The sequence below is a fragment of the Lemur catta genome, chromosome 4 (genome assembly GCF_020740605.2).
Source record: "Lemur catta isolate mLemCat1 chromosome 4, mLemCat1.pri, whole genome shotgun sequence".
NCBI classification, from domain to species: Eukaryota; Metazoa; Chordata; class Mammalia; order Primates; family Lemuridae; genus Lemur; species Lemur catta.
In genome coordinates, this window is record NC_059131.1 from 20034256 (window position 1) to 20044726 (window position 10471).

General features: G+C 39.9%; 1 protein-coding gene across 3 annotated transcripts in view; it reads right to left on the bottom strand.

The window, feature by feature from the left end:
- Positions 1-759: 759 nt before the first annotated feature.
- Positions 760-10471, bottom strand: part of SUPT7L (SPT7 like, STAGA complex subunit gamma) — a 49661-nt gene continuing 39949 nt past the window's right edge. For all 3 annotated transcript variants that reach the window (XM_045549301.1, XM_045549300.1, XM_045549299.1), the window contains 5 exons: positions 9780-9883; positions 8501-9114; positions 4046-4370; positions 2702-2939; positions 760-1456 (listed from right to left, as the gene is read on the bottom strand). In XM_045549301.1, coding sequence (XP_045405257.1) covers positions 1194-1456; positions 2702-2939; positions 4046-4370; positions 8501-8913 — 1239 coding nt within the window. In that variant the 5' untranslated portion in view covers positions 8914-9114; positions 9780-9883 and the 3' untranslated portion in view covers positions 760-1193. The remainder of the gene's footprint in view (positions 1457-2701; positions 2940-4045; positions 4371-8500; positions 9115-9779; positions 9884-10471) is intronic.

The window sequence follows — 10471 nt, forward strand, 5'->3', positions numbered from 1 at the left end:
GCCATATTTTTGGTTTCCATTAAAGGAATATTCTAAATTTTATAAGACTTGTGTTCTGCATCAGAAAACCAAATTTTAGCAGTTTAACATACTGGCATCCATTACCAAGCCATGAAGTACACATCTGCTGATTACTCCTAATCACTATAGTGCTACATCATTTACTTAAATACTGATTAAAACTATCAGATGTCAAGCAAGGTAATAACCGGATGGATGAATAACAACAGTACTGTTCAGGACATGACGTAAAGTCAAAAGGTGTGTATTGCTATCCTTTGAAAGGTTGCCCATTCAGTAACAGAAGCAGTGTAGAACTCTGGCAGAGGAATGGACTGCTGTCCTCTGATGACCAAACAGATGCAACAAGTGAAATAAGCACAAGCCTGCTTGTTTGCTTTATTCCCAAAGGAGAAAATGGAAAAAACAATTGAAAAACTGTACATGGTAAAAAATACTTAAAAGTCTGAGTCAGCAGAAATAACAAAAGCAAAAGGGCTGAGGATATGTAGAATAAGTCTACAGAAGAGAGAAAAACTACGTGGATGAGATAGGAGAGGGCTGTCTGAATAAGCATAAAGGCTATGGTCACCACAGACCTCTGATTTTATGAGACTGCAGAAGCAGCCAAGAGAGTTTAAAGAAGGTGACTGACAGATAAGCTGGGTTGTGTTGAGCTATTTCCTGTTAGGTTTTAGTACTGGATTTCCAATGACTTGAACCAAAAATGAATCAAGTTAAATGAAAAAAACTGACATGTGATATCAGCATATATTTACTTATAAGTCTATTCAAACACAGTTTTGAAGTTTAGCAAACATCTCAATCTTCACATCTCTGCAAGGTTGGTCAAAGAGGTATGATTCTCAGTTGTACAAGAGAAATGGTTGTAGAGAAGCTAAGTAACGTGTCTAGTCACAGAAAAGACAGTAGTCAGGGACAGTGCTTTGGTCTCCTGATTACCATGCCAGCATCATGTTTCATCTGTGAACAGTGGCTTGGTTGTTGTGGAAAACTGTAAAAACCGGATGCAAAAGTAAAATGCAACCTTGTTTGGTTAAGTCCAGTTCCTCTGAAATTAGGAAAGCCCACTGTATTTAAGAATAAGAATCAAATCACTGTTTGTGGAAACAAATTTTAATATATCAAGGTTTTCTATAGTAGATCTAGACAAAAATCTCCTTTTTTTCTTTTTATATCTTCCTCATCCTCTTCTTGCAGCGCTGGTTGAAAACAGGGGAGGACCCCATGAGGCTATCAGTGGAGTGGGAACCATAGCTGCTGTCTGAGTCATCAGGGCTCTGAGGGATCCCGGCCTCACTCATCCCTGACATGGGCTCCTCGAAGACATCGCTGCCCAGCACACCATGCCCAGAGACATTGCCTTCTTCGCTCTCTTGAGGCTCCATTTTCACATGGGCCAGATTCCAAAGAGGAGAAGCATTTACCTCTGCACCTAGAAATAGAGGAAAGAACATACACCTGGTAGTAAGCTACGTGTAGGACAGTGTAGAGTAAATATACCATCCAGGCCTGACTAGTGTGCTTTGAACTCAGTTTTCACTGAGTTTACACTTGGCTGGAGAATATGGTGGTTATTCTCTGCTTCAAAAAGTTAACATCAAAAAATTACCAACTCTGAACATCTTCCCTTCCAATTCTTCCACCTTTCCTCTGCCTCACTCACCCCCATTTTCCTAAACCAGGGAAGTAAAACTGCAAGTGGAAAGCGTCCCTGTCTCACGGCCCAAAAGCAGGCAAAACCTGGGTCTTGTTCAGTGGTTTAGTTTGCCTGTGCTTCCTTCCTTCTTTGGGCCTGTCTTGTTTTCCTGGCTTTTGTTTGGATCTCTGGTCCTCTCTCATGAAGTCAATGAATACTACATAATGCTGATAGCAGTTCCTTGTGTGATCTTCACTGAAAAGTCTGCAACAATTTCACTTTGGCCCTCCCATCTCTAAGTATTCTAGCAATGCTGTTCTGCTGTTCCATGGTGAAAGACTTCCTGCCCAACACTTTTAAAAGTATGGCCTAATTCCATTTAGACAACATTTGATGATTTGCTATTTGAGTTATCTGTGCATTGATGAAATGACAATTTATATCGGTAAACAACTAAGTGCTCAGACTAATTTGCAACCTAACTGACTCAAGTAATGAGTCAGCTGTCTGGTTCCTAAGGTAATCACAGAGTCTATCTGGAAGAAGATGCCAGCTGCCTCTAACTCAGAAGCCTTATTTCAATCTCTTTCATCTCTGATTTGTTGGAGTACTCTAGCAAGGAAGTCCAACTATTCAAATATCCTTGAGCAATTAACACTGCTCCATCTATCTGGTAGCTGTCTTATCCAATTAAGTAAAAACATCAGGAAGGACCAATACAGAATACTAAAGGAAGACAGGGATATCTGCCCAACCAGCTGGGTCAGCTGAAATCAACCTTGGTAATCAACAGAACAACATATATTGCATCTATATCTTAATGAGGGATTATTTTAAAGAAGGCCTGTAAAGCTGTGCTAGTCCTCTCTTAGAAAGAAGAATGCTGGTATCTCTAGATCAGTGAAACCATATTTGTTTTAGGACTTCCCATTCTGCCCACTCCCACTTTTGTTCTCCTACCCCCAGAGTTTGATTCCAAAAAGGAGAAAGTACGGGAGATCAGCAGATCTCCCAGAATCAAAGTAAGTTTATTTCTCTTACTTGAAGCCTGTGGCGAAGCTTCAACCTCCAGGTTAGATGGGAAGCGCTCACTCTGAGCCCCAAGGACTCCCATGGGCAGTGACTGGTCTCCAGAAGCAAGGTCGGCCTCCAGTTCCTCACTGACAGGGAAGGTGATGTCGCTTACAGGTTCCTCCTTGATCTTCACAGGTTTAGTGTCCTCTGTGGCCTTCTCAGGATTGACAATCCTTTCATATTCTTCAGAGAGTTGCTTACTAATCTGTTGGCAAGCAAGAGTCAATTTTAAAATATGGATAGTCAGCTTGCACTATCCCATGGGAAAGCCAACAGAATATGAGTAACAGACCAGTTTTAATACATTCACTACCTATGAAAGGGATTGGTTTAAGGTATTGAGTTTGCATTTATGAGTGATAGAGACATAAAGAAAATGTGTTTGGCAGAGAATGTGTGTGTCATTTAAGTTATAGAAAGGTAAAAAATCAAGTTAGATTGTGTTAAAGATAGAACTGGGACAAAAGATTGCATATATGGGTAAAATAATAATTGACATATGTACCCCAGGTGGATAATGAATGGTGTGGGAGAAATCTGGATGATTTAGCAAAGACTTTTTTCCCTGGATGTTAAAAAATTCCTAACATTCTAGTTTGGGGAAACTGAAACAGTGAACAAATGACTTGGTGAAAGCCACAAGGGTTGAAGAGATTATATATTTCTCCTTTTAACCAAAAATGGTGTCCCACCCACAATCCTCCAGGCAATATCACCTAACTCTTTTGGTTTTCATAGCACTTAACACTATCTGAAATTGGTTTGTTTGTTTGTTTGTTTTTTAGAGACAGGGTCTTGCCATGTTGCCCAGGCTGGCCTTGAACTCCTGGGCTCAAGCAATCCTCCTGCCTCAGTTTCTCAAGTAGCAGGGTTTACAGGCACATGCTCCACCATACCGGCTCCTGAAATTGTTTTGATAATTATTTGTTTACTTGTTTTTGTTTCCCCCCAACAAGAATGCAAGCTCAAGGAACCTGTCTTGTTAACTGCTGTATTCCACAATGCCTGACTCACAATAGGCACTTAATACATACTCGTCGAATAAAAGCATACTAACTGCATCTCTCAGATTCCATATACCTGTGTATAATTTCTTCCAGAGGAATTATTAATGAATGGGGCTGTTCACTGACTAATGGAGGTCCTTTGTGTCTGGCCAGAAACACAGCGAGGGCCATGAGAAAAGGATGTTAAGTTCACTTGGTTCCAAGACCCCGTGCTTTGCACTCTAGAACAAGTGTTGTGGGATTCTGATGAACACCCCTAGATTGGATAGATACCTATTCCCACTTCTCCACAGGATCATCTCACCTGTAGCATGTAACTGTGATAGTCCTTGATGCGGTGCTGCCAGAACTTCTGGAGGGAGAGCACACTGCCAATACCCACTTCATGGAATACCTGCTCCATGACATCAGGGAAAGGAGTCTGTCCCAGCCGGGCCTCCCGATCCACAGCAAAGCGCAGCAACTTGGTGAACTTAAGGCAATACTCATGTGCCACATCAGTTAGGGTCTCCAGGACACTTTCATTAGCACACTCAAAGCCTGCGTGGGCCAGGATTGTGGCTACTGCCTGGTAGAGGAGCTGTCGACAGGAGTGCCAGCTGAGTTCAGTCACAGGTTCCCCTTTCCCACTGAAAGTGGAGACATGTTAGTGTTATTAGTGCTCTTTCAAAGGGGTGACCAAACTGTTCTGTCTCCCTAGGAGTTTCACAGTCCAGTCAAACCACTGGCCCTGCTTTCCAGGGAAATTCTATCCAGGTTAGATAGCTCAGTTTCATCCTGCTGCTATCAGGGCATGTCTCAGCAACTCCCAGTGTTTGCACAGGCAATACATATCTGTAATAAGCAGTACAAAGGGATATCTAGTGAAAAGAAGGTTTCCTTCTAGCAATTGCTCAATTTTGATCACTTTTAGGATTAAGTTTAACAGTATAGCTCAGACACTGCTCAATGACGCCCTAGTTATTTCACCACAACATAGTTTCCACACATGCTGGGTGATATCTGGACTTTCAAAAATTACAGTTCCAATCAGGAGATTCTTATATACCTACAAAGACCATTTTTAAAACTGGGAAGACAACTCAATTTTATGAAAGCAATTTAAAACATATATAGCTTACAAAGCATTTTCATCCTATCCTATGCTATAAAATGGGTAGGATTCATATTATTAATATTCCTATTTTCCAGGAGAGGAAATTGAAGTTCAGAGGGGCTGACTTGCCAAAAGTTGTATAGCTATTATTAGTAAGCAGTGGAACTTCTGACTCAGCATCCTATATTTTTCATAATACACCATTTTTTTTGCCTCTAAATTGCTACTGCAAAAATCTTCATCTTTCCAAGAAAAAACTTCAAAAAGCTGTCTGATCTCCTAAAATAACTTTCAACAAGCTTTAATAATTTACTCGTCTCCTGAAATTTCCTATCTGGCTTCTGCCTCACCCAGACAAAGGAATTTATTTTATAGATAAAAATAAAACAGAGCACAGAAAATCACATTTCCTTGGTTCGTATTTGGCATGTGTCACCATGTACTGTACAAAAGTGCCTGAGGGGCTATCTACCCACTTAACTATTATCTGTTCAGTAGCTATTATTACAAATCATATAATAGTTTGAAAATAAGACAACCAATTGCTAAAATAACTTTTCTTTTCTTTTTTTTTTTTTTTTGAGACAGAGTGTCACTTTGTTGCCCGGGCTAGAGTGAGTGCCGTGGCGTCAGCCTAGCTCACAGCAACCTCAAACTCCTGGGCTTAAGCGATCCTACTGCCTCAGCCTCCCGAGTAGCTGGGACTACAGGCATGTGCTACCATGCCGAGCTAATTTTTTCTATATATATTTTTAGCTGTCCATATAATTTCTTTCTATTTTTAGTAGAGACAGGGTCTCGCTCTTGCTCAGGCTGGTCTCGAACTCCTGAGCTCAAACAATCCACCCGCCTCGGCCTCCCAGAGTGCTAGGATTACAGGCGTGAGCCACCGTGCCCGGCTGGAATAACTTTTCATTTAATATTTTTATCATTATTTCCATGGTCAGTCTCTCTGGGCCAAAGGATAAAGGCCTTAGAAATGCCTAATTAACAGAGACAGCTCAACCAATATCACTTTACTAGAGTAATATTTGGACCTCTTTCAAAGGAAAATAATTTTTTGGAACCCCCATAGCTGATGCAAATTATTTTTGTTATACAGTTTCTTAAACATGTATAAAACAAAACTAGACATAAACTTTTGATGATTATAGCTCTTGCTAACAATAGAAATTTGACTGAAAACTATAAAATTATAAATAGCATCAATTTAATATGGTGGACAATATTATTTTCTTGAAAACTAAATTTCCCTCAAAATGTGAATATGGTATTGATTGATACAGAGCAAGTTTTTGGAGTTGGGCGTATGCATGTCGGCATGTGCCATACATGTAACAACATAGTTATCCCTCCCATTTTCACCATTCCAATGATTTCAGAACCTTCAATTATATAATGCACCTTGAAATCACCTGGCCATCATCTGGCCCAACTACAACCCTTACATATTTAGTCCATTTCTGTTCCTTTCTCATTAGTTGAGGACCACTAAAATACTAACTATTATCACCAGTAGGGACTTATAATAAATTACGCATAATATTACGTCTGTAGTGTTCTTGCCAAACATATTTTTTTATTTTTATTATTATTTTTTTAGAGACAGGATCTTGCTCTGTCACCCAGACTGGAATGCAGAGGTGCGATCATAGCTCACTGTAACCTCCAACTCCTGGGCTCAAGCAATCCTCCTGCCTCAGCCTTCTGAGTAGCTGGAACTACAGGTGCATGCCACCATGCTTGGTTAATTTTTAATTTTTTGTAGACACGAGGTCTTGCTATGTTGCCCAGGCTGGTCTCCAACTCTTGGCCTCGAGCAATCCTCCTATCTCAGGTTCGCAAAGCACTGGGGTTATAGGCATGAGTCACTGCATCCAGCCCTGAACATATTTAATCTGACTCTAATCTTGAGAAAATAATAAGCAAATTCAGTAAGTGAGACATTCTTTAATACAAGTGACCTGAACTTGTAAAGACACTGAAGAGGCAGAACAACCAGATGCAATGCATGAATCTCTGTTAGATCCTAGATGGGGGAAAATATATTTATAAAAGATACTTTGGGGACAATTAGAGGAATATGAATATGGACTTATTAAGTGACATTTGGTATTCATTTACTGTGGTACGATAATGGTATTGTGATTATGTAGGATAATTTCTTTATTCTTAGGATATACATGCTGAGGAATTTAGGGGTGAAATAGTGTGATGTCTGCCACTTACTTTAAAATATCTGGCCAAAAAAAGTGTGTGTATATATGTATTAATATATATATATGTTTGTATATTCATGTGTATATGTGTTGTATATACACACATACATGTGTGATAAAGCAAATGTGACAAAATATTAATCATTGGTGAGTACAGGTGAAGGGTATTTGGAAGTTCATTATATGATTATTTAAATTTTTCTGTAGGTTTGACAAATTTCAAAATGAAAAGGAAAAAAGTTATTATTTGGCATTAAATACAATAGTAGCACTAGGTTATAAGGCAGTCAATCAGAGGATCTGGATCAGGGCTTCTGAAACTTAAATTCACTTATGAATCTCCTAGAGGTCTTATTAAAATGCAAATTTTGATTCAGCAGGTCTGGGTGAGGTCTGAGATTCTGCATTTCTAACAAGCTTCCAGGTGATGTTGATGCTGTTGGTCTTGGACCAGATATTGAGTAGCAAAGAGCAAGAACACTTTTGTATTTCTTAAACTGTTACCAAAATGAAAGCACACAATTTAAAAATTTTGGTATTGGCCGGGTGTGGTGGCTCACACCTGTAATCCTAGCCCTCTGGGAGGCCGAGGTGGGCGGATTGTTTGAGCTCAGGAGTTCAAGACCAGCCTGAGCGAGACCCCGTCTCTACTAAAAATAGAAACAAATTAGCTGGCCAACTAAAATATATATGGAAAAAATTAGCCGGGCATGGTGGCGCATGCCTGTAGTCCTAGCTACTTGGGAGGCTGAGGCAGTAGGATCGCTTAAGCCCGGGAGTTTGAGGTTGCTGTGAGCTAGGCTGACGCCACAGCACTCACTCTAGCCCGGGCAACAAAATGAGACTCTGTCTCAAAAAAAAAAAAAAAAAATTTTGGTATAGACTTGTGGATTCCTAATAATACCAGAATAAGCCCATGAATTCCAATTTGAGGACACTGAAGTAAACCCATGGTATAAATTTTACATTAAAGAGAAAGACAAGACTCTAAGATCTATGAGGCCATGCCCTTTTTAACATGCCAATGTATTTCCTTGCTCCTAGTAAAGTGCTTACCACATAGTAGGCACTCAATAAATATTTGTTGCATTAGAAAATTTAAAAATACACACTCTGGGCCAGGCGCAGTGGCTCATACCTGTAATCCCAGCACTTTGGGAGGCTGAAGCAGAAAGATCACTTGAGGTCAAGAGTTCGAGACCAGCCTGTGCAACATAGTGAGACTGTCTCAACAAAAAACAAAAAAATTAAAATACAGACTCTGGATTCTGAAGATTGGGGTTCAAAACTTAGACTTCCCACTAATTACCTGTGAAACCCTGGCCAAGTCAATTACTCTTATCCTCAGTTCTCTCATGTGGATATGGAAATGCTATTACAGTCTTAACAGGGTTGTTGGGAAGATTACTTGAGAAAATTAAGATATAGCAAACCCTTGTCTTACCGATAAAAGTCACTCTCTGGGTCACTGTGCCGGATCTGGAACAGTGCATTAGGATTCTTACAATCTAAAGGTAGGAGGTCATCAGGGAGAGGAGGTGACCCAGGGCAGGAAGGAAGAGGTTCACTCTCTTCAGTCTTTACACCTTCTGTCTGCTGCTGATTCTGGGCCTGAGCTGTGGCAATAAGGCTGCGAAGACGTCGGTTATGTTGGATCAACTGAATGGTATGGATGGTGAGGCTGCACGGCTCTGAGGGGATGTCCAGCATGGTAGGGGGCTTGGGCTTGTTGGCTGAGGGTTGGTGCAGGGGTGGGTCATGGACTTCCACCAGACGGAACTCCCGTGGAAGCAAATCAAAGGAACTTCTGTTGGTCTGGCTTGATGATATTGGTATCTCTCCCCAGTATCTCAACATTTTGGAATAAGAAGAGGTCTCAGGTTAAATGTAGATGATATCCTAAAAGTGATGTGTTTAAATATCTGGCAACTGTAGGTTATAGGCTTCTGCAGTGAAAAATAGGAAGTCTAGCCAGTTGTTTAAGTAAAAAGCAGGCTATTCAAAACCACTTAGAAAAATATCAGTGTTGGCAAAACTGTAGGACCAAAGATATTCTCCCTAATGAAATTAAGAGAAATATAACTGTTAGATGATTTTCATTGTTACACAACAACGATTCTTACTTGACTGAACCACAAGGTAGAATTTGGGTAGACTAATAGCTGCAATAGTATCTGGGGCACTAGTATCTGTGTTTTCCATCTCACCTCACTAACTCATTACCAAACTACCATCATGCCCAATCCTGAACAATTTTCAAGGCATGATGTAAATATGAGGTGTGAGTATTTCTCAGGGTATCTTGACATATCTGTGCTGGATCAATACTAGAAAAGGGAATAGAGTTAGATAGTAGGAGGTAGTTCATATTCTCTATCTCAGGCATAGTCCTGATATAAAAATTTATGAACCATTAATCTAAATGATCTTATGCTTTAAACTTCTGACATACGTATAGAAGAATCAGAGATTTCTGCCGCTTTCTAACTGGTATTCCCTTCCTCCAGTCTCTCTTTGTATCCAATCTATTCGCCATACTGCTGCTAGACTTACTCTTTGTTTTTAAAATTTTTAATTTTATTTCATTTTTAATTTTTTTGTCCTGCTTCCTGGAGCTTATTCTTTTTAAAACTCAAATCTAATGGCTTCACGTGGCCTTTTGGAAAAAATCAGAATTCTTTGGCTTACCATTCAACAAAATGCACAATCTGGCTTCAACTCACCTGTGCAGATTCATTGCCCTTATGTCTCTTCAAGTTCAGCAAACATTTGTTAAATGCCAGGCATTATGTGAAGAGACAAAGATCAATAATGCAAGATTCCTGTCCTGAGGTGAGGGAGAGAAACAGAAACAGAATATTTCAACATGAAAGTTTGTGGTAAGTGCCATTCTAGAGGCATATACAACTAGTTCAGTGGAAGCACAAAGGAGGAGCTTTCTGGCAGAAATGACCACCTTAGTTCTAACAATATCATACTACTCAGTTTCTTGAGAACAACATGCATTTCCATAGTTGACTCTTTAGGCCGTGATCTCTGCCAGAAATGCCCTGTCAACCCCCACATCCCTGACAGTCTGATATTCATTTTTAAGTACAGCTTAAGTCACCACCCTCCATCACTTCCCCAGTACATCTCCCTTTCTATATTCTCACAGCACTTAGCATGTCTCTGTTACAGCATTTATCCTTGGATTTTAACTAGCACTTAATCAATAAAATCTTAATCAATTTTATTCTCCCATTTTCTCATTATGGTCATGATCTTGGCACACAGTATTATCTGGCATTTCATTGAATGCTTACTCTACGCCAGGCTTCACTTTTATTGTTTAATTCAATTCTCCTAACAACCCTACGAAGCAGATACTGTTACTATCCCCATTTTTCACATGTGAGAGCTGAAGCCCAGTGTC